At 45.4% G+C, this 24,150-nt stretch overlaps 1 protein-coding gene across 1 annotated transcript in view; it reads right to left on the bottom strand.

The window, feature by feature from the left end:
• col6a3 (collagen, type VI, alpha 3) overlaps positions 1 to 24,150 on the bottom strand; it is a 246,465-nt gene that overhangs the window by 59,601 nt on the left and 162,714 nt on the right. The window contains exons 14-15 of the mRNA XM_055637667.1: positions 6,408 to 7,028; positions 1,895 to 2,515 (exon numbers count right to left, since the gene is read on the bottom strand). Coding sequence (XP_055493642.1) covers positions 1,895 to 2,515; positions 6,408 to 7,028 — 1,242 coding nt within the window. The remainder of the gene's footprint in view (positions 1 to 1,894; positions 2,516 to 6,407; positions 7,029 to 24,150) is intronic.

The raw sequence follows: 24,150 nt of genomic DNA, 5'->3' as shown, positions 1-24,150 counted from the left end.
CCAAATCATCCATGAGATAATTCTCGGAAACCTCCTCTGGACCCTCTGCAATGCCAGCACAGCCCTCCTCAGATATAGGGCCCAAAACTGCTCACAATACTCCAAATGCGACACCCAGGTCTCGCTGCATCTCCCCATTTCCGAATCGGCCACCATTTAGATAATAGTCTGCTTTCCTGTTTTTGCCATCAAGCAGTTATGCAGTTGTACAGAGCCCTAGTGAGACCACACCTGGAGTATTGTATCCAGTTTTGGTCCCCTAATTTGAGGAAGGACATTCTTGCTATTGAGGAAGTGCAGCGTAAGTTTACAAGGTTAATTCCCGGAATGGCAGGACTCTCATATGCTGAGAGAATGGAGCAGTTGGGCTTGTACACTCTGGAGTTTAGAAGGATGAGAGGCAATCTCATTGAAACATATAAGATTATTAAGGGTTTGGACACGCTAGAGGCAGGAAACGTGTTCCCGATGTTAGGGGAGTCTTGAACCGGGGGCCACAGTTTAGGTATAAGGAGTAAGCCATTTAAAAACGGAGATGAGTAAACACCTTTTCTCACAGAGAGTGGTGAGTCTGTGGAATTCTCTGCCTCAGAGGGCGGTGGAGGCGGGTTCTCTGGATGCTTTCAAGAGAGCTAGATAGGGTTCTTAGAAATACGGATTCAGGGGATATGGGGAGAAGGCAGGAACGGGGTACTGATTGGGGATGTTCAGCCATGATCACATTGAATGGTAGTGCTGGCTTGAAGGGCCTTGTAAACCTACGCTGCACTCCCTCAATGGTCTACTCCTGCACCTATTGTCTATTGTCTATTATCACAATGAATGGCCAGACCTATCGGATCCTCCTCTTTGACTCAAAGGTGTACTTCAATATAATGGAAGTACATGACAAGCTCTTCCCCCTCACTTCGAAGAGAGAGGAGTTTGAGTTTAGTTTAGTTTTGTTTAGTTTAGAGATACAGCGTGGTAACAGGCCCTTTGGCCAACTAATTTCGCACTGATCAGCGATCCCTGCCAATAACACTATCCTACACACACTAGGGACAATTTTACATTCATACCTAGCCAATTAACCTACAAACCTGTACGTCTTTGGAGTGTGGGAAAAAAATCGAAGATCTCTGAGCAAATCCAAGCGGGTCACGGGGAGAACGTACAAACTCTGCACATACAGCACCCGTAGTCAGGATTGAACCCGGATCTTTGTCGCTGTAAGGCAGTAAATCGACCGCTGTGTCGCCCACTGTTCTTCCGGTTTACATCCCATGAACTATACAATATTCAACCACCCTTGTCCACTCCGTTCACTCCGAAGTGTTTTTGCAATCACTAGCCTGGTTTTATTGTCCTAATCCCATGTTACAGCCTGGTTCCAAATAACCTTTGTAGTCACTGTTTAATAATGCTCCATGTAGGTTGAAAATCAACACGTTACCTTACACTAAAGGGCCAGTCCCACTCGGGCGTCATTTGCAGGTGGCACGCGAACATTTTGTGAATCACAATATCCTGGGACCCCGCGCGCGACCCCGCGTCACTGCCTACACCACCACGCCTCACCACGTGACAGGCGCATGTAATTCACGCTATGCGAGCATCACGTGCGCGTCACGACACGCTCCTCGTGACGTGTAAATGATGGCGCGTAAATGACGTGCAAATTACGCCCAAGTGAGAGAGACCCTTAAGTTACCTGACAACATAAAAACATTGATCAAATAAAACATGTCATTAACGACATCAATGCCAGAAACACTAGAATTTTTTATCCAGCATTAAAACCTTGTGTAGAACTCCTTCGTGTCTAAGGACAACAAACACAAGTTGTAGAAGTTACACAACAAACACAAGTTGAAGAGATTACACGACAAACACAGCAGATTAAGTGGGGTACCTGGTCTGATGGGAACTGTGGGTAGTTGGCGAGTGGTTTCTCGTGCAGCGGGCAGAGTTGACAATGATACCATCAGCTGATCTTGTACGTTGGGCAGAGAGCGGAATTCCTCCACATTGTGGCTCAAACTGGGCTGGCTTGCGATCTCCTTCACCTGCGCTGGGTCTGTGTCCCGAGTTCCCACAACAACGACGGTGACAGCAGCTCGCTTCAGTGCATCTGCCGAGTGCCTGGGGTAATCCCTGGCTCTTCCAGCCATGATCAGCACCAATATCTGAGGAACTCCTTCGTCTTTCCTGCTTCCCGAGGATCTGCTGAAGTGATTCGTAAGGACGTAGTCCAGAGCTGCCCCTGTATTAAGTGGCATCCCACCCCTCTGTCTAAGCCCTTGCATGTGAGTGACAATTTCATCTTCTGAAGAATAAGTGTTCAGATAGAATTCAGTCTCTGCATAATTGCTGTACTGCACCAGACCCACTTGTATTCCATCACGTCCAAGTCCAAGATTCCCCAGTACCCATGTGATGAAATCACGGACATGATGAAAGTCTGTGTTCTGGACATTATCCGATGCATCAATGAGGAACACAATGTCTTTCTTGCCCAATAGTTTTGGCAAAACTGGAAAATAAAACCTAACGTTATCCATTAGCAGATACAATAGGTACAATAGTAGTAACACAGATGTATCAATGAGAAATACAATGTCTCTTTTCACGGCTTCTTCCACTACAAGTGAAACAAATATATATATAATGTCAGCTATATGGCTACAATAGTTTGCCATGTTGGTTGCAGTGGATTAGTTTAATAATTTGTTTCATAGTATTCATAAAATATATAGCAAAAAGCAGGCTATTCTGCTCAAATGCAAAACTGGTTATGGTCTCAGCATTGCTCTTCTAACTCTAATACACAGGTCTCTGTAATTTCCCTGCCACAGCAGTGAGGTTACATCTTTCCCCACTCTCCTATCTCTCTTAATGCCCATCCAGAACTCATCCTGGCATTTTTCCTTCTCCATCAACTCTATTCCCATTGAATTGGCACCTCTTCCCAAGTTTGGAAATGTCGCCATTCTGATGAGACCAGTTGGTTTAGTTTAGTTTATTGTCACGTGTACCGAGGTACAGTGAAAAGCTTTGTTGCGTGCTAACCAGTCAGCAGAAAGTCGATACATGATTACAATGGAGCCATTTACAGCCTATAGATACATTATAAGGGAACAACGTTTAGTGCAGGATAAAGCCAGCAAAGTCTGGTTAAGGATAGTCCGAGGGTCAAGGTAGATAGTAGTCCAGCACTGCTCTCTGGGTGTGGTAGGATGGTTCAGTTGCCTGACAACAGCTGGGAAGAAACTGTTCCTGAATCTGGTGGTGTGCGTTTTCACACTTCTGTACCCTTTGCCTGATGGGAGAGGGGAGAAGAGGGAGTGGCCAAGGTGCGACTCGTCCATGATTATGCTGCTGGCCTTGCCGAGGCAGCGTGAGGTATAAATGGAGTCAATAGAATGGAGGTTAGCTTGTGTGATGTTCTGGGCTGTGTCCACAATTTACTGCAATTTCTTGCGGTCTCGGATGGAGCTGTTCCCAAATCAAGCTGTGATGCATCCCAGCTAAAATGCTCTCTATGGTGCATCTGTAGAGATTGGTGAGAGTTGTAGGGGACATGCCGAACATCCTAAGCCTCTAAGAAAGTAGAGGCGTTGGTGTGCTGCATGGTGAGTGGTCAGACTGAAGAAGGGTCTCGACCAGAAACATCACCCATCCCTTCTCTCCAGAGATGCTGCCTGTCCAGCTGAGTTACTCCAGCTTTTTATGCCTAACTAGTGTAATGTTCTCTTGCCTTCGATACTTCAGGCATTTCCTCTGGCTACATTAAAAACTGTTTAGTCATAGCCAGAGAATCACTTGTAATGCCCCCTGTTTGTCATGACAGTAGATGACATGTGCATGTACCTTCATCACTACTAACCACTCCCCATATCACAAGTATAATTACAACCTTCCCACCCATTGATCCCTCTCTCTAGTTCCGGTGACAGACCACGAACAGCTAGGGCAGCAACGTATGTGTATCATGAATAAACAGTAGTAAAGACACAGAGTGTTATGACTCCTCTTTACATGGTGTCAGAAGTGGGATTCAAACCCACTCCTGGTCATGTATATTGAGCCCCCTTTCGAATGTTTCCAATGCAATTGTAATTACGGGCCTGTCCCACTTGGGCGACCGAATCCGCGAGTTCTGGTGAGTTTGCCCTCGACTCATACTCGCAGCATGGTCGATACGAGGTGGTAGGAGGTCTTCGTAACTCTCCTTCATGCCTAAGGGCGGTCTACGCGTACTTGAGGCCTCAGCTAGTTTGCGGCGTGTTTTTCAACATGTTAAAAAATGCCCGCGAGTAAAAAAGGTCACCATGGAAAAAATCAATACTTTTTTTACTCGTAGCTTTAGTCGTAGTAGGTCGGCAAGTTAGTCGTAGGTAATCGAGGGTAGTCGAAGGTAATCAAAGATAGTCTTCATCATAGTCGAAGGGAGGTCGAAGGAGATCGAAGGGGATTGTCTTCATTCTCCACTATTCGGTGTCCAATTTTCCCGGTTAGTCATAGCTGGTCGAAGCTAGTCTTCAACATAGTTGAAGGAGGTCGAAAGAGGTCTTCTACATAGTCGAAGGAGGTCTTCAACATGTAATTTTTTGAAACTCCTCTAAACTCGCCAATTAGGTCGCCCAAGTGGGACAGCCCCTTCATTACAATTGCATTGGAAACATTCGAAAGGGGGCCCAATATACATTTTGGCCCTTTATAGTTCTCTCAGTACAGCTTTGCTAAACCTGCAATGATTGCAGGTCTTCAAGCACTGGTTCATTTGGTAAATGGACTTGGAGCATGGATTGCAATCAGCCAGGGTGTGGGGGTTTAAAGGAGAAGTTGCTATGAAGTAAACACTTTGGATACAAGGCTTCTCCCTGGTGCTAGAGTTGCACTCTATGTGCTGGGGTCTACTTAGCCATGCCTGCTTTAAGCCTCACCACAACAGGCCTATGCTTCATAGCAAATGCTCATTCCTCTACCACTCGCAGGTGACATCTGCATCCAGGGGCATGGAAGGTGTCGGTGCCAACTTGCCCGTGGGCAAAGCCACACATTTCGTTTGGTTCCACAGAGTTCAGGTGAAGACTTTAATGGGGCAGGCAATAGAAAACACCGTGATGGGTCTGCACGATGAAATGCTAGGTGAATTTGTAGAGTTGTGAAAAAGCTTGTGCTCAATGTCAGGGCTGTGGCACCAATGTTTCAAGACTTTGAGCAGATCTTTAGTCAGAGGATGATGAATCTGTGGGATGATTTGCCACAGGAGGCTGTGGAGGATGTCAATTATATTTTTAAGGCCGAGATAGATAGATTCTTGATTAATGCGGGTGTTAGGGGCTACAGGGAGAAGGCAGGAAATTGGGGTTAGGAGGGAGAGATAGATCAGCCATGATTAAATGGTGAAGTTGATTTGATGGGCTGAATGGCCTAATTCTGCTCCTATCGCTTATGACCTTATGTCCTTATGATCTTTGAGGCATTGCTTTCCAGCCTGGAAATTGCCTTGACTCCATGAACACAGTGTGGACCTGACCATGACATGATGCCAATTGACCAATATCGCAACTTCCATTGCAGCACCAGCTGCAACCACTTGAGCACAGCAGTGAAAGCTCAGACTGCTGCAATGCAAGGCCAGCTGGCTACCATGCAGCAGCAAGTGGATATCAGATGTTTAGAGTGATTTAATATTGGAGTCCACAAACCTTGCCTCCATTAGATAATTAGGATAGTTGGAGTGTACCCCAGTGAAGCCCCATTATATGACGTGCTGTGGAGCACAAACCTGCCACCGTCTTTCCAGAAGTCAGTATTTTTTCCCCACCATTGAAACTTCATCATCTACTGCATAGACAGTCAGCCCATGTGCCGAAATCTTACAGTGCGGCAGATAACATGGAACTTAGATGAGTATTTATCCTCTCTATGCCCCTTGGAATTTTACAAATCTCAGCAAGGGCATCTTCTAAGCTCCACTGAGAACAATCACTCCCTATAGAAAACTCTCCTTGTAATTAAAGCCCTTCATCTCAGATCTGACCATGAATCCCTTCTACATGCATTCTAGCACCAAAATCTCATTTTAGTAGAGTGGGGACCAAAATCAAGCTTCATTTTAGATGAAAGGTGCATAAATTGTTCAAATCAACATCTGCCGGATAAATTTTCTATTTAACTTCCTTCATTCATTATTAGGAGCATTACAAATTTGTTAATTCAGTCAGGAAATGCTTACCTCAGTGATATTTCATAAATACATATTTCCACAGAAAAATTCAGTTTCTCAATGCCAGAAACACTAGAATGATTTATCCAGCACTAAAACCTTGTGTAGAACTCCTTTGTGTTGAAGGAGTTACACAACAAACACAAGTTGAAGAGATTACACGACAAACACAGCAGATTAAGTGGGGTACCTGGTCTGATGGGAACTGTGGGCTGCTGGTGAGTTGTTTCTCGTGCAACGGGCAGAGTTGACAATGATACCATCAGCTGATCTTGTACGTTGGGCAGAGAGCGGAATTCCTCCACATTGTGGCTCAAACTGGGCTGGCTTGCGATCTCCTTCACCTGCGCTGGGTCTGTGCCCCGAGTTCCCACAACAACGACGGTGACAGCAGCTCGCTTCAGTGCATCTGCCGAGTGCCTGGGGTAATCCCTGGATCTTCCAGCCATGATCAGCACCAATATCTGAGGAACCCCTTCGTCTTTCCTGCTCCCCGAGGATCTGCTGAAGTGATTCGTAAGGACGTAGTCCAGAGCTGCCCCTGTATTAAGTGGCATCCCACCCCTCTGTCTAAGCCCTTGCATGTGAGTCACAATCTCATCTTCTGAAGAATAAGTGTTCAGATAGAATTCAGTCTCTGCATAATTGCTGTACTGCACCAGACCCACTTGTATTCCATCACGTCCAAGTCCAAGATTCCCCAGTATCCATGTGATGAAATCACGGACATGAAGAAAGTCTGTGTTCCGGACATTATCCGATGCATCAATGAGGAACACAATGTCTTTCTTGCCCAATAGTTTTGGCAAAACTGGAAAATAAAACCTAACGTTAGCCATTAGCAGATGCAGTTGGTACAATAATAATAACACAACATCCCTACTGGAGAAAAGAAGCAACTCTTGTTGTATCATTTTGTAATATGTTGTATCATGTTGTAATATGTTGTATCATTTTTCATACTTGTATTTAGGCCGTAACGTACCCACTTATTCAGCAACCAGTTCATAATTTAAATACTTGCTCAATTTCATATCACTTTTATTTCTCTCCAGTTTTACTACTATGGATTTGACATCACTGAAACATAGAAACATGGAATATAGGTGCAGGAGTAGGCTATTCGGCCCTTCGAGCCTGCACCGCCATTCGATATAATCATGGCTGATCATCCAACTCAGTATCCCATACCTGCCTTCTCCCCATACCCCCTGATCCCTTTAGCCACAAGGGCCACATCTAACTCCCTCTTAAATATAGCCAATGAACTGGCCTCAACTACCTCCTGTGGTAGAGAATTCCACAGATTCACCACTCTGTGTAAAAAGTGATGTTCTCATCTCGGTCCTAAAATACTTCCCTCTTATCCTTAAACTGTGACCCCTAGTTCTGGACTTGACCCATCATCCCCCTATGGATTTGACGTCATCCATAGTGTTCCAATCACAGCGCTGTTTTTGAGGAGATTCAACTCACCGGAGCTTAAACATTAAGGGCCTGTCCCGCTTCGCTGATTTTTTAGACGACTGCCGGTGACCAAGCTGTCACCATATGGTCGCCGGGGTGTCACCTGTATGGCCGTGAGTAGTCTCCTCAGTCGCCAAAAGAGCCCTAGCGTCTTTCTGATCGCCGTTGGATTTTCAACATGTTAAAAACATTTGGCCGACAGTGGGTTTGACGCCAATGAGCGCAGCTTGACTTCTCCTGGCGTAGGTGCTGTCGTGGTTGTTGCCAGATGAATGTACTTGTTGCCAGGTGACGTAGGTTTCGCTGGTGCTGACTTCAGTTTTTTTTTGTTAACGGAACTATTCTATTTCAAATTTTATGTCGAAGGGGGGTCCAGTCGCTGGTTTCTCGGCGACCTGCTACGACTATGACAGGCCCGTTACACTTTCAAAATGGTACAGAAGGGACTCACAAGATTTTTGAATTGCCGAGGTAGAGAATTTAGCTTCAGAGGAGAGATTGTCTCGTAAGGAGATTTGGTCTTGGGAACAGAGGAGAATGAATTGCAGATAAAATGGTGATGTATGTGATTATAAGAGGTATAGACAGAGTGAAATAAAGACAATAGCAGAGAGATCCAAAATTTGGTAGATGTGGGGTGAAGGTTCTTGATAGAAGGAATAGAGGAGAATTGCATAAATTAATTCCCCCCAAATCGTGGTGTGACTCAGGACAACAGAACCAAAAGTCATCAATATATTTAAAGGAAACCTGATGTGCTTTGATCTACATGCCACTGCCCAAGACCTCCCATGCAATCTTATGCCACCCAGCTCTTTTGGCAACTGAGGTGGGTATATGAAAGAGCTGTCAGAGGAAGCAGTTGAAGCAGGTCCATTAATAACATTTAAAATACATTTGGATAGGTACATACTTAGGAAAGGATAAGAAGGATGTGGGCCAAACATAGGGAAATGGAACTAACTTAGGGGGTGATCTTAGTTGTCAAGGATGAGTTGGGTCAAAGGGCTTGTTTCCAAGTCAACCGGTCACATCAAAGCAGTGCAGTCCTATCACATTCAGTTGGGAATGGTGACGGACAATGAAACAACTTATTGGACGAAGATGCTCGACAAATATCCCCGTCCTCTACAAAGGGAGAGCCCAGCAGTTCAGAACAAAATGGAAAGCTGAAGCATTTGTAAGAATCTTCAACCAGAAGTCCAAAAGCAGATCTTGACCTCATTCACTGGTGCCCAGCATTATCAATACCAATTGTCAGTCAATTTGATTCACTCTCTGTAATGTCAAGAAATGGCTAAAAGCATTGGATACAGCAAAGGCTATGGGCCCTGCAAAACAAGCTGCCAATCGGTTTACGGTGAAGGGGAAAAGATTGAATAGGAATCTAAGGGGTAACCTTTTCGCACAAAGGGTGGTGGGTGTATGGAACATGGTGCCAGAGGAGGTAGTTGAGGCAGACACTATCCCAATGTTTAAGAAACAGCTGGACAGGTACATGCATAGGGCAGGTTTGGAGGGATATGGACCAAACGCAGGCAGGTGGGACTAGTGTCACTGGGACATGTTGGCTGGTGTGGGCAAGTTGGGCCGAAGGGCCTGTTTCCACACTGTATCACTCTATGGCACAATGTCTTTAATAACATTGAAGACATGCTTCAGAATATGCCATCCCCTTGGCCAAGCTATCACAGAACAGTTACAACTACCCAGCACTGTGGACAATTGGCCAGATATGTCCTATCCTCAAGAAGCAGGAAAATCCAAAACGTACTATTACCACTCTATTAGTTTACTCTCGAAGCAGGGAAGGGAACAATCAGTCATGCCATCAAGTCACTTGCTTACAAATAGTCTGCTGACGGAGCTGCCTGACCCACTGAGTTCCTCCAGCACTTTGTGTCTTCAGAGGTCATGATATCATTGGCAGTCTCTTAGAGCTGATTCAATTAAGATTCTGCCTCTGTGAATGAACTCTAAGCATTGAACGTCATGCCGTTTAATTGCTTTGGCCAAAATGAATGTAACTTGAGCCTTCGATTAATATGAATGGAAAATAAAAATAAAATGTATGTGCTTTAAAAAGGTGTCGTCCTCACAGAATAAATCGTTACAACATGTTGGACACTTCTGTCTCATAGTCTGGACAGACACATCGGGCATTTCAGTTAATAAACCATATAACCATATAACAATTACAGCACAGAAACAGGCCATCTTGGCCCTTCTAGTCCTTGCCGAACACTTACTCTCACCTAGTCCCATCTACCTGCACTCAGACCATAACCCTCCATTCCTTTCCCGTCCATATACCTATCCAATTTATTTTTAAATGATAAAATCGAACCTGCCTCCACCACTTCCACTGGAAGCTCATTCCACACAACTACCACTCTCTGAGTAAAGAAGTTCCCCCTCATGTTGCCCCTAAACATATTGAAGCAACTAAATCTGTGGGTTTGATTAATGACGCGAGATCCCATGAAGCCTTACGATATCAGGTCAAATATTGGCATGGTAATTTCTCCAGATTATCACCTACTATTCTCCCTCATCAGTGCGCTTCCCTTTTGAATGTGTAGAAGAATCGAGGAAAGAATCAAGAGCAGAGAATATACAGACAGGAAACTTCAATGTCAATCACCAAAAGTGGCTTTGCATTAACACCACACACCTAGTTTGATGGGTCCTGAGGAACCTAGCTCTCAGGCTGGATCTGCAACAGGTCATGAGTGAAATAACATGTGGGTGAAACTTAAGGGCTGTCCCACTTAAGCGTCATTTGTGCGTCACGCAGGGGTCGCACGAAGATTTTGTGAATCCCAAAAATCCTGGGACGCCGCGCGCGACCGGGGTCTATCCAGATGTTTCGGGTCGAGACCATTCTTCAGACTTCTTCAGAAAGTCAGGGGAGAGGGAGACACAGCAACAGGGAAGGGGAAGGTGTCAATATGAGACATCAAAGAGATATTTCACTTGGACAGCTTACATCCCAACGGTATGAATATTAACTTCAAGTAACCATTGCTTTCCCTCTCTCTCCATCCCTCCCCATTCCCAGTTCTCCGGCCAGTCTGACTGTCTACCTGATTACATTTTATCTCTGTACGCTTCTTTGTCAACTTCTCCTAGCTAACAATGGTCTATTCCACATTTCATTTTCCTTGATCCACATCTCTTTTGATGTCTTGTTTTGACACCTTCCCATCCTTACCTCTGTGCCTCCATCTCCCCTGACTTTCAGTCTGAAGAAGGGTCTTGATCCAAAACATCACATATTCCTTCTCTCCAGAGATGCTGCGTGTCCCGCTGAGTTAGCCTAGCATTTTGTGTATAGTTCGGTATAAAATCAGCATCTGCAGTTCCTTCCTACACGTGGGATAAACTTAGTTGACCTGCTCACACCAATCTACAAATAATTGATGCGCCTTTCCACATGCGGTTTCCTCCCACGATCCAAAAACGTTGCAGGATTTTAGGTTAATTGACCTCTGTAAATTGCCCCTAGCGTAAATGGACTGTGTAGAATTATTGTGTGATCGAGTGATCAATCGATGGTCAGCCCAGATTCAGCGGACCAAGGGATGTGTTTCCATGCTGTAACGCTAAACTAAAACTAATATCCTGGCTGTAATACTGAAAATTGGTGTTTCTAAAATGAGCAAACACATCTGGCCAAGCTATTGGAGTATATTTACAGCACTAACATCTCCCCAGCCATGTGAAAGATTGTCACTTGTGACAAATAGGGTTGAATCTATTCTGTGTGATTCATGAATCAATAGACAACAGACAATAGGTGCAGGAGTAGGCCATTCGGCCCTTCAAGCCAGCACCGCCATTCATTGTGATCATGGCTGATCATCCACAATCAGTACCCCGTTCCTGCCTTCTCCCCATATCCCCTGACTCCGCTATCTTTAAGAGCCCTGTCTAGCTCTCTGTTGAAAGGATCCAGAGAACCAGCCTCCACCGCCCTCTAAGGCAGAGAATTCCACAGACTCACAACTCTCTGTATGAAAAAGTGATTCCTCATCTCCATGTTAAATGCCTTACCCATCATTCTTTAACTGTGGCCTAATCATTGATTTCACTAGATCATTAATCTAGTGAAATCTACCGTCAATTGTTATCAAGTGGGGAAAGGTGTCATTGCCAGTGTTACTAAGTAGCAGGTAGAACATGCAAAATAGAACAGGACAGCCCAGCAGAACATGATGCCTAGGTAAGCTGATCTCATCACCCCGTCTATGATCCATATCTCTCTATTCCTTGCAATTCCATGTGCCTATCTAAAAATCTCTTAAATGCCACTATCGTATCTGCTTCCACCACCACCCTTGCAATGTGTTCCAGAGCTCCACCAGTCTCTGTGGGAAAAGCTTCCCCGCACATCTCCATTAAACTCTCCCCCTCTCACCTTATGCCCTCTTGGGTTGGCCATTTCCACCCTGGGAAAAATGTTCTGACTCTCTATCCTATGAATGCCTCCCATCGTTTTATATACATCTTTTTATTGCGTTTTTTCCAAAAAAACAAAAATAAAACATAAAAAACAGAGCAAAAAGAATAATGATAAACATAACAATGATATTGATACATAGAGATTAGGATTACATTAATAACAGGTATGACCTAATATGAGACCAGTATCAAAATACACATTGAATATAGAGTGTAAACACAGTTAAATCTTTAATAGGAAACTTATAAATGTAAAAAAAAACACAAAGATAAAAAGACAAAAAGATAAAGAAAAAAGGTAAAACGAAACCCCTTAAACTAAAGAAAAAAAAAATTAATAATAATAAAATAAGAATAAAAATAAAATAAATTTAAATGTTGTTATATACTTCTATCAAGTTTCCCCTCAACCTCCTTCATTGCAGAGAAAATGATCCAAGTCTATCCAACCTCTCCGAGTGGCTGATCCAGGCAGCATTCTGATAAACCTGCTTTACACCCTCTCCTGTAATGGGGGGGGGACCACAACTGCACCTAATACTCCAAACGCAACTTAACCAAAGTCCTATAGAGCTGCATCAGGACTTCCTGACCCCCTTATATTCAATGTCCCCAGCAATAAAGACAAGGTACCTAGCAATGAAGACAATGTCCCCACCAATGAAGACAATGTCCCAAGCAATGATAACATATGTCTTCTTCACCACCCTATCTACTTGTGCTGCCACCTTCAGTGAGCTATGATCTTGGACTCTGAGAAACTTCTGCACATCAATGCTGTTAAGGGTTTTGCCTTTAACTGTATACTCTCTCCTCACATTCAATCTCCCAAAGTGCAACACCTCACACTTGACCGGTTAAATTCCATCGGGCATTTCTCTGCCCATTTCTGCAACTGGCCTCTATTCCACTGCATCTTCTAATGGCATTCCTCACTGTCTGCAATTCCTCCAATTTTGGTGTCATCAGCAAACTTACTCACCAACCCATCTATATTTATGTCTGGGTCATGTATATAAATCACTAACAGTGCAGTTCCCAGCAAAGATCCCTGCAAAACTGCAGGCCTACACCTAGAATATCTAGGAACATAGAAAATAGGTGCAGGAGTAGGCCATTCAACCCTTCGAGCCAGCACCACCATTCAATATGATCATGGCTAATCATCCAAAATCAGTAACCTGTTCCTGCTTTCTCCCAATTTCCCTTGATTCTGTTAGCCCTAAGAGCTCTATCTAACTATCTGTTGAATACATCCAGTGAATTGGCCTTCACTGCCTTCTGTTCAACAGATTCACAACTCTCTGAGTGAACATTTTTTTTCCTCATCACAGTCCTAAACCCTTATTCTTAAAATGTGACCCCTGGTTTTGAACTCCCCCAAAATCGGGATAATTTTTCCTCATCTAGCCTTAATAATTGTATATGTATCTATAAAATCCCCTCATCCTTCTAAATTCCAGTAAATATAAGCCCAGTCTACCTTCCACCACAACCCTCTATCCATACCAACAAGTCAACGTGAAACCCATTCATTTTATTTCTGTTTGCTTTGGTGTCGCCTTCTCCTGGCTAACAACGATCTATTCTACATTTTCCTTGAACTTTATCTCTTTTAATGTTTCATTTTCACACCTCGCACTTCCTTATCTCTGTGCCTCCCTCTCCCCTGACTCTCATTCTCTCACCTGAAACATCACCCATTCCTTCTCTCCAGAGATGTTGCCCGTTCCACTGAGTTACTCCAGCTTTTTGTGTCTATCTTCGGTGTAAACCAGCATCTGCAGTTCCTCCCTACACATTATAGCTACCTAGTCTTTCAAAATATAAACTATTGAAGATAATCTTCTTCAGGCAATTATACCTCTTTCAGAGCAGTCCAAGTGGTTTAACAGCCAATTAAATATTTTGGAATGGTCATAAAGGGGCTGTCCCACTTGGGTGACCTAATTGGCGAATTTAGAAGAGTATAAAAAAATGACATGTTGAAGACCTCCTTCAACTATGTAGAAGATCTCCTTCGACTATGTTGAAGACCAGCTTCGACTAGCTACGACTAACTTCGGGAAAATTGGACACCGAATAGTGGAGAGTGAAGACCTCTTTCGATCTCCTTCGACCTCCCTTCAACTATGATGAAGACTACCTTCAACTACCTTGGACTACCTTCGACTACCCTTGAATACCTACGACTAACATGCCGACCTACTACGACCTACTACGACTAAACCTACCGATAAAAAAAGTATTGATTTTTTCCATGGCGACCTTTTTTTACTCGCTGGCATTTCTTAATATATTGAAAAAAAACGCCGCGACCCAGCTGAGGCCTCGAGTATGCAGAGACCACTCTCGAGCATGAAGGAGAGTTATGACCTCACCTCGTGTCGACAATGCTGCGAGTATGAGTCGAGGGCAAACTCTCCAGAACTCGCAGATTAGGTCGCCCAAGTGGGACAGGCCCTTAACTGTTCTACTGCAATAATGTGGAACAAATCACAATGAATTGCTCATATATATGATTCATTAGATCTGTTCCCTATGATACCAATGCATTGTAACTGTTCATAAGCGGATCAAACGTTAATGATCCAAAACTTCTCTCCTGCATACGCATCAGTTTGTGCAGGGAATTGCTGAAGGGACTGGAGAGCAATAAATGAACAGTAATGTCAACAGGACACAAAGTGCTGGAGTAACTCAATGGTTCAAGCAGCATCATTGGAGAACATGGAAAGGTGACGCTTCAGGCCTTCTGCTACCATGTTCTCCAGCGATGCTGCTTGACCCGCTGAGTTACCCCTGCACTTTGCGTCCTTGTGTGTAAACCGGCATCTGCAGTTCCCTGTTTCTCGTTATGTCAAAGGAAAAACAAAGCTGTTCATATAAAAGGAGCAACATTAACAATGGGTTGAGTGGGGCAGTTAAAGAAGATCCATGTAATAGAAGGGATCCAAAGAGATTATAGAACATAAAACACAGGACAATATGGCCCAGGAGGAGGCCCTGTGTCAAACTATGTCAGTGCTGAACATGATGCCAAGATGGAGTTCTGCAGGTCTATTGCACATTTTCTCTGCATGTGGTCGATTTTGTTATTTTAGTATCCATAACGCAGTCTGATGTGAATAAGCTTTATACTGTACTAGACCAAGGGGGACCCGTTGGGTCCTGTCCCTTCACGTGCGGTTGCGGGTGGGGCTTGCGGCGTCACACACACACACTAACCACCCCCCACACATGGGGGGGGCCGAGGGGGCGAGGGGGCAAGGGGGGGGGGGGTAGTGTATTAATAATTACCACACAGCAATTATTAGCTAAAATAGGAATGTAATAAATACCTTGCTTACTGGTTACAGTCGGCTGTTCAGTGGTTGGTTGTGAAGTAGGCAGTGTTGATAATGTGGCCAGCACCTGCTTCTGGAGTTGTGGCAGGGAGTTAAATTCCTTCACTCTGAACACCAAACTGGGGTCGTTTGCAATCTCACTCAGCTGTGCTGGATCTGCTTTCCTCGCTCCGATGGCAAAGATCATCACGGCAGCCCTCTTCAGGGCAGTTGCTGACGATTTGATGAGATCTGTAGACTTTGCACCAGTGAGCAGCACCAAGATTTGCGGAACACCTTCGTCTTTCCTGCTTCCCGCGTCTTTAGTAAAGTGATTCCCGAGGACATAGTTCAGTGCCGCCCCAGTGTTGACCACCCTGCCACCTTTTACCTTGACTCCTTTCAAGTGATTCACAAGTTGGGATTTGGTTGAGTAACTGTTCAAGTAGCATTCTGTTTTGACACCATCGCTGTACTGTGCCACACCCACTTGCACTCCATTCCTTCCAATGTCCAACCCGGCGATTAATTTTATGATGAATTCACGGATGTGCATAAAGTTGACATTCCCAATGGTAGCAGATCCATCGATAAGGAACACAATGTCTTTCCTGTCCGCTTGCTCCGGAACTAGAAAAAATGACAGGGTTGTGATTCACACACGATCATATAGCACTTGATATTCTACAAAAGTTGCAGCATGTCTCACTCTAGGTAACACTTCACAAGTTCAAGTTCAAGTTCACATTTATTGCCACATGCACCAATTGAGGTACAGTGGAATTTGACACTATGCAGCCACACAAACAAAAGAGCACAATACACAATCGAGTATAACGTGAACATCCACCACAGTGGAATCAACATTCTTCACTGTGGTGGAACGCAATAACATTCAGACAGTCCTCCTCTTTTGGTACACAAAAATGCTGGAGAAACTCAGCGGGTGCAGCAGCATCTGTCCTCCTATTTTGTTCATCCGAGATCAGGGCCATGAACCCTCCGCAGTCGCCACTACGGACGGCCCAATGTACAGGCCCTCTCGTCGGGATGCTCGAAACTCCGATGTCAGCATGGACGGACACTCCGCTGCTTGGAAGTCCCGAATCGGCCGCTTCCTACCAGAAACCGGGGCTTCACGATGTCGGAGCTCTTAAAGTCCACACCTCGCTCGCGGCTAGAATCTCCGCTTAGGGATGTCATGGTCCGTGGGCCAGCGATCGGAGCACTTCTTCTGGCGACCCCCGTCAAGGGATCGCCCGGCTCCGCAATGGAAAGTCCACGCCTCGCCCGTGGCTAGAAACTCCGCAGGAATGATAAAGAACGGAGCCACAGAGCCGGTTAACTAAATATATTCTGAGAACAAAAAGCATTGACGACCATATGGCCTTATGAAAATATGTAGATTTGAGCAAAAGACTGAGAGGTAACATAGATAGAGTTAATGCGTCTACATAGATAGACTGAACACACCCACAATGGAGGAGACTATGAGGAAAGCATTTCTTCCTGATGGAAAATCAAGTTGTTCCTCGATAATTCATATTAATAATAATAATAATAAATTTTATTGATGGGCGCCTTTCAAGAGTCTCAAGGACACCATACAAAAATTTAGCGGGTAGAGGAAAAACATGTAAGGGGAATGAAATAAATAGTAGAGACATGACTCGTACACAAAGTAAAGACAGAATACAATTCAAAACACAATATGAGGCAATTAATTCACAGATGAAAAGGGAGGGGGACGTGGGGCTAAGGATAGGCAGAGGTGAAGATATGGGTCTTGAGGCGGGACTGGAAGATGGTGAGGGACACGGAATTGCGGATCAGTTGGGGGAGGGAGTTCCAGAGCCTGGGAGCTGCCCTGGAGAAGGCTCTGTCCCCAAAACTGCGGAGGTTGGACTTGTGGATGGAGAGGAGTCCGGCTGATGTGGATCTGAGGGACCGTGAGGGTTGGTAGGGGGAGAGGAGGTCAGTGAGATATGGGGGGGCCAGATGGTGGAGGGCTTTGTAGGTGAGGATCAGGATTTTGTAGGTGATCCGGTGGGAGATGGGAAGCCAGTGAAGTTGTTTGAGGACTGGAGTGATGTTATGCCAGGATTTGGTGTGGGTGATGAGTCGGGCGGCTGCTTTCTGGACCAGTTGGAGTCGGTTGATGTAGGTGGAGCTGATGCCAAGGAGAAGTGAGTTGCAATAGTCCAGTTGGGAGGAGATGAAGGCATGGATGAGTCTTTCAGCAGCGGGCGGTGTGAGAGAGGGTCTGAGTTTGGCGATGTTGCGGAGATGAAAGAAGGAGGTTTTAATGACATGGCTGATGTGAGGCTCAAGGGAGAGGGTAGAATCAAAGATCACGCCAAGGTTACGGGCCTTGGGAGACGGGGAGACAGTGGTGCCGTCGATGGTGAGAGTGGGATTATTGATTTTGCTGAGTGTGGCTTTGGAGCGTATGAGGAGGAATTCTGTCTTATCGCTGTTGAGTTTGAGAAAGTTATGTTGCATCCAGGTTTTTATAGCTGACAAACAGGAGGTGATATGGGAGAGGGGGGGGGGGGGGGGGGGGGGGGGGGGGGGGGGGGGGGGGGGGGGGGGGGATTTGGTGCCGAGGTAGATCTGGGTGTCATCGGGCGTAACAGTGGGAGTCCAGGTTTGAAGTGGCGGAGTATCTGACCAAGGGGGAGGATGTAGAGATGATGAAGAGGAGGGGGCTGAGTACGGAGCCTTGGGGAACGCTTTGAGTAACTGTGGCTGTAGCAGAGGTGTGGTTGTGGAGAGAGATGGTGGGATCTGTTGGAAAGGTAGGAACTGAGCCAGCTGAGTGCAGAGCCTTCAATGCCGAGGTCTTTGAGTTGGTGAGCAGGATGTTATGGTTCACTGTATCGAAGGCTGCGCTCAGGTCGAGGAGGATGAGGATGTTGAGGGAACCAGTGTCAGCAGAGGTGAGGAGGTCGTTGAGGACTTTGAGGAGAGCAGTTTCTGTGCTATGGAGGGGGCGAAAGCCAGATTGGAGGGGTACGAATAGGTTTATACGCAAGGAGGTGGGAATGAAGTTGCGACGCAACGATACACTCCGGGTTTTTTGAAAGAAAGGGGAGGTTTGAGATTGGGCGGTAGTAATGAGAGAGGAGGGATCAAGACCAGGTTTCTTTAAGATTGGTGTGACAACAGCAGTTTTGAAAGCAGAGGGGACAATTCCTTGGGACAATGAGGAGTTGAAGAGATTAATGAGGGTAGGGGCAGAGAATGGGGAGACAGGACTTCAGCAGGGGAGTGGGGAGAGGGTCGAGGGAGCAGGTAGTGGGTTTGGAAGAGCTAATGAGTTTGGAGATTTCAGTAGGGGTGACCAGGTCAAACTGGGGAGAGGAAGCAGTGTGGAGGAGGAGTAAAGGAGGTCAGTGGAGATGTTGAAAGGGGGGGCCTTGGTAGGTGGTGGAGTAGATGCTGGGAGTCGGGTACAGGGGATAAAGATTGATAGATGGTGCTGATTTATCAGCGAAAAAGTGGAGGAATGAGTTGCAGAGATCCGGAGTAGAGGTAGGGAGAGTATTGGCTCGAGGCTTGAGGAGGTTGCCCACTGTGGAGAAGAGGGTTCTGTGCTTTAGGCAGGGATCAGTGAATATGGAGGAGAGGTAGGCTGATTTGCAGTAATGAGGGCATCTTTGTAATCAGTGAGGTGGAGTTTGTAAGCTTCAAAGTGGACTGTGAGAGATGATTTATTTGTGAGTCGTTTAAGTCGGCGACCAGTCTGTTTCAGTTTACGAAGTGCAAGGTGTTGTACCAGGGTAAAGATGTGTTGAAAGTTACGGTTCTTGTTTTGAGGGGGGCCATAGTGTTCAGGGAGGTAGACAAGGGTGGCGTTGTGATGGTTTGTGATATCATCAGGTGAGATGGGGGTTGAGTCCAGGGGGAGAGTGGTGGGAGAAGCAGGTCAGAAGAGATGGTGGGGAACGATGGATTTTAGATTACGGAAGGTGATTTCCTCGGAGGAAGCGGGGGCGGAGGTGTCGGAGAAGGGATGGTGAACCGTATAAGCTTATGATCAGAGAGGGGGGAAGAGGCATGGATTGAGGTCGAGTTACCGGTTGATTTGTGGAGCAGACCAGATCAAGGATGTGACCTGTTTGTCATGGGTGGGGAAAGGTGACGTGCTGAGTGAGAGAGAAGTTGTCCAGTAAAAAGGCGAATTCAGATGCGAGCTTGCAGGTGGGGGGGTAAATGATATATTTAAATCACCAAGTCACCAAGTAGCAGCAGATGTGGGGAGAGGGATGAGGCAAATGTGAGGAGTTCAGTGAAGTCAGATAGGAAGGAGGGGTTTGGTTTAGGTGGCCGGTAAATGAGGATGACTGTCATGGAGGAAAGGGCTTTGAAGGCGAGGAATCAAATGATGACTACTGGGGGGAGGGTTGAGTTCAGTGATCGGAAAGTTCTGGTGAAAATAACAGCGAGGCCACCTCCCTGGCGGCGGGGGCGGGGTTTGGAGATGTAATTAAATCCAGGTGGGGATGCTTGATTGAGGGGAGAGAAGAAGACATTGGGTTGTTGCCAGGTCTCAGTGAGATATTGTTATAGAAACATAGAAACATGGAAAATAGGGGCAGGAGGAAGCCATTTAGCCCTTCGAGCTTGCACCACCATTCATAGTGATAATGGCTGATCATCCACAATCAGTAAACCCGTGCCTGCCTTCTCCCCATAATCCCTTGATTCCACTAGCCCGAAGAGTTCTGTTTAATCTCTTTTAAAGTAATCCAGTGAATTGGCCTCTACAGCCTTCTGTGGCAGGGAATTCCACAAATTCACAACTCTCTGGGTGAAAAAGTTTCTTCTCATCTCAGTTTTAAGAGGCCTCCCCTTTTTCTTCTTAGACTGTGACCCCTGGTTCTGGACTTCCCCCGTCATTGGGAAAAATGATCCTGCATCTAGCTTGTCCAGTCCTTATATAATTTTATACAACTCATCCTTCCAAATTCCAGCGAATACAAGCTCAGTCTTTCCAAACTTTCTTCATATGGACAGTCCCGCCATCCCGGTGATTAACCTCGTGAACCTACGCTGCACTCCCTCGATAGCAAGGATGTCCTTGCTCAAATAAAGAGACTAAAACTGCACACAATACTCTAGATGTGGTCTCACAAGTGCCCTGTACAGCTGCAGTAGGACCACTGCGGCGACCTAATTGGCGAGTTTAGGAGAGTTTGAAAAAAATGTCAGGTTGAAGACCTCCTTCAACTATGTCGAAGACCTCCTTCAACCTCCTTTGACTATGTTGAAGACCAGCTTCGGGAAAATTGGACACCAAATAGTGGAGAGTGTAGGCAACCTCCTTCAACTTCCCTCAACTATGTTGAAGACTAGCAGAGACTAGCTTTGGGAAAATTGGACACCGAATAGTGGAGAGAGAAGGCAACCTCCTTCAGCTATGTTGAAGACTTCCCTCAACTATGTTGAAGACTATCTACGACTACCTTCGATAACCTTCGACTACCCTCGATTACCTACGACTAACATGTAGACACTACTACGACCTACTTCGACTCTAAACCTACCATGGTGACCTTTTTTTTACACGTGGCCATTTTTCAGCATGTTGAAACATACGCCGCGACCTACCTGAGGCCTCGAAGGTGCGCGGGGACTACTCTCGAGCATGAAGAAGAGTTACAAAAAAGACCTCCTAGGACCTTGTGGGCAAGAGAATTCCACAATCGAGGGCAAACACTTCTAAACTCGACAATTCGGTCGCCGCAGTGGGACAGCCCCTTTACTCCTTTACTCAAATCCTCTTGTTATTTATACACAGGGTTAAATTGAGCTTTTGTTTACACTGACTATTCAGCAGAAAGAAGGCCAGTTAACACAACTGGTCACTGATGCTGTTAGGTTCCTCTTGTTCCGGTTCACCCAATCTACCATCATTATTTGTGAATCTATTTTTTTTGATCATCAACTTATCTTAAATACATGTGCATGCTTTATCTACATTAGAAGTTCTTTCAAATTCTTACCAAGCCTTGGATACATTTCCACTGGCATCTCCCTATGATGTTAGTTTAGTGTAGTTTAGAATTACAGTGCACAAACAGTATCTTCGGTCCACCTAGCCCGCGCCGCCCAGCGATCCCCGCACACTAGCACCATCCTACACACACTAGGGGCAATTTACATTTATGTCAAGCCAACTAACCTACAAACCTGTACGTCTTTGGAGTGTGGGAGGAAACTGAAGATCTCGGAGAAAACCCATGCAAGTAATAGGGAGAATGCACAAACTCAGAACAGACAGCACCCATAGTTGGGATCGACCCCAGATTTCTGGCGCTGCAAGTGCTGTAAGGCAGAAACTCCTCTGCTGTGCCCCTCTGACTCTGATAACTCAACTTGTAAAACAATGTGTGCAATTATAATTCAATATGATGTAAAGCATCAGATACCTGTGGGCACAGCAACTGTTGGAGCAAACCGTTGGAGCAATCGTTGGAGCAAAATGTTGTTGTCAAAAAGGTACCGTGGGCACTCGGGCACCAGGGACACTGTGGGCTCCAGGGACACTGTGGGCACCATCACTATTGTTGATAATGGTGTCAACACTGACTCTCTATCTCAGGCAGGGAGCGGAATTCCTTTACTTTGAAAACCAGACTTGGGTCACTTGCGATCTCCATCAGCTGTGCTGTATCAGCATACTTTGCTCCCACACTGAAAGTCTTTATTGCAGCTTGCGTCAAGTCATCTGCTGGTGATTTGATATCATCTTGGACTTTGCACCAGTGAGCAGCACCAAGATCTGAGGAACGCCTTCTTCTCTCCTGCTTCCTGGTCTTTAGTAAAGTGATTCCCGAGGACATAGTTCAGTGCTGCCCCAGTGTTGAACCATCCTGCCACCTTTTACCTTGAGTCCTTTCAAGTGATTGATAAGTTGGGATTTGGTTGAGTAACTGTTTCAAGAAGCATTCTGTTTTTTACACCATCGCATTGTACTGTGTGCCACACCACTTGCACTCATTCTTCCAATGTCCCAACTTATCGATTAATCTTGTAATGAATTCACGGATGTGAATAAAATTGACATTCCCAATGGTAGCAGATCCGTCAATAAGGAACACAATGTCTTTCCTGTCCACTTCCTCCGGAACAACTGGAAAAAAATGAAAGGGTTATAACTCACAGCAAATCATATCATGTTGTCAAATGTAAAACCCAGAAACAGAAAATACCAGCTAAAAGTGGCCATTTGGCGATTCAAGTTTTCTCTATCATTCAATAAAATCTGTCTTATCGTCCATCTCAATACCATATTCATTGCTCCTTCCCCTTATACCTTTATTATTTTTACATATAGAAATGTATATTTCTTAAGGCGGCATGGTGGTAGAGTTGCTGGGAGCCCCGAGTCCCGGGTTCGATCCTGACTACGGGTGCTGCCTGTACGGAGTTTGTACCTTCTCCCCGTCACCTGCGCGGGTTTCCTCCTAGGTCTTTGGATTCCTCCCACACTCCAAAGACGTACTGTTTTGTAGGTTAATTGGTATAAATGTAAATTGTCCCTAGTGTATGTAGAAAAGTGTTAATGTGCGGTGATCGTTGATCGGCACGGACTCAGTGCGCCGAAGATGCTGTTTCCACGCTGTATCTCTAAACTAACCTAAAGTAAACTAAAAATATTATGTGACTTGGCCTTCACAGTTTTAAGAATCATAGAATCTTCGAGTTATAGGGGGATATGGCATAGCATAAGACTGAGTGAAGACATTTCGCTCAGTCTTATTAAGGTAAAGGAAGCGGCTCTAGAAATCGTGGACGCATTGGTGATCATTTTCCAATGTTCTATAGATTCAGGATCAGTTCCTGTGGATTGAAAGGGTAGCTAATGTTATCCCACTTTTTAAGAAGGGGGAGGGAATCTCAGCTCCCCGCGCCAGGCGATCGGGACTCGGATCAGGGCTAGTCGAACCTCCTGCACCGTGGAGCTTCCCGACTTCAGTCTCTACCCGAGACTGCGAGCTCCTCGATATTAAAGGCCGCAGTTGGAGCGTCGATCCCAGGCAAGGGATCACAGGCTTCTGATGGTAAGTCCACGGCCCTGCGCTGGGGCTCAAAGTCAGTCCGCGAGCAAGGCCGCCAGCCCCATGATGTTATGGCCGCAGAGCGACCCGGAGATACAATCCGGAAAAAAAAATTGCATCTCCGGGCAAGGTAAGTAAGATTGAAAAAAAATTTGGGGCACTGAGTTTGGATGATCAGTCATTATCATATTGAATGGTGGTGCTGGCTCAAAGGGCCGAATGGCCCACTCCTACTCCCTAGTTTCTATGTTTCTATTGATATCGATAAAGCATTTGGACATGAATAGGGAAGGTTTGGATGGATATGGGCCCTTGCTCAGGTAGGCAGTGCAACCGTGGTCACCATAGCCGTGGGGCCGAATGGCCTGTTTCCATGCTGCATTTAACACTCTATGGTTCTAGTTACAAAATAATTTAAACATAGGAAATTCATGTGAATCGCGAACCTAACTCTGATGTGCAAGATTCCTCAACAGAAAGTGTAAGAAATTATCTCACCGCCCCGTCTCTTACATTTACCTGGACAGGTTATTATATTCTGAACAAATAAAACATGTCCCAAACTTAATATTATGATGGTAGGAACATTTTTGGTCCCATTTCAAAAACT

Source organism: Leucoraja erinacea, chromosome 7, assembly GCF_028641065.1.
Source record: "Leucoraja erinacea ecotype New England chromosome 7, Leri_hhj_1, whole genome shotgun sequence".
Lineage (NCBI taxonomy): Eukaryota > Metazoa > Chordata > Chondrichthyes > Rajiformes > Rajidae > Leucoraja > Leucoraja erinaceus.
Note: the sequence above shows the minus strand (reverse complement) of the source record. Positions and strands in the feature narration are given on the sequence as shown.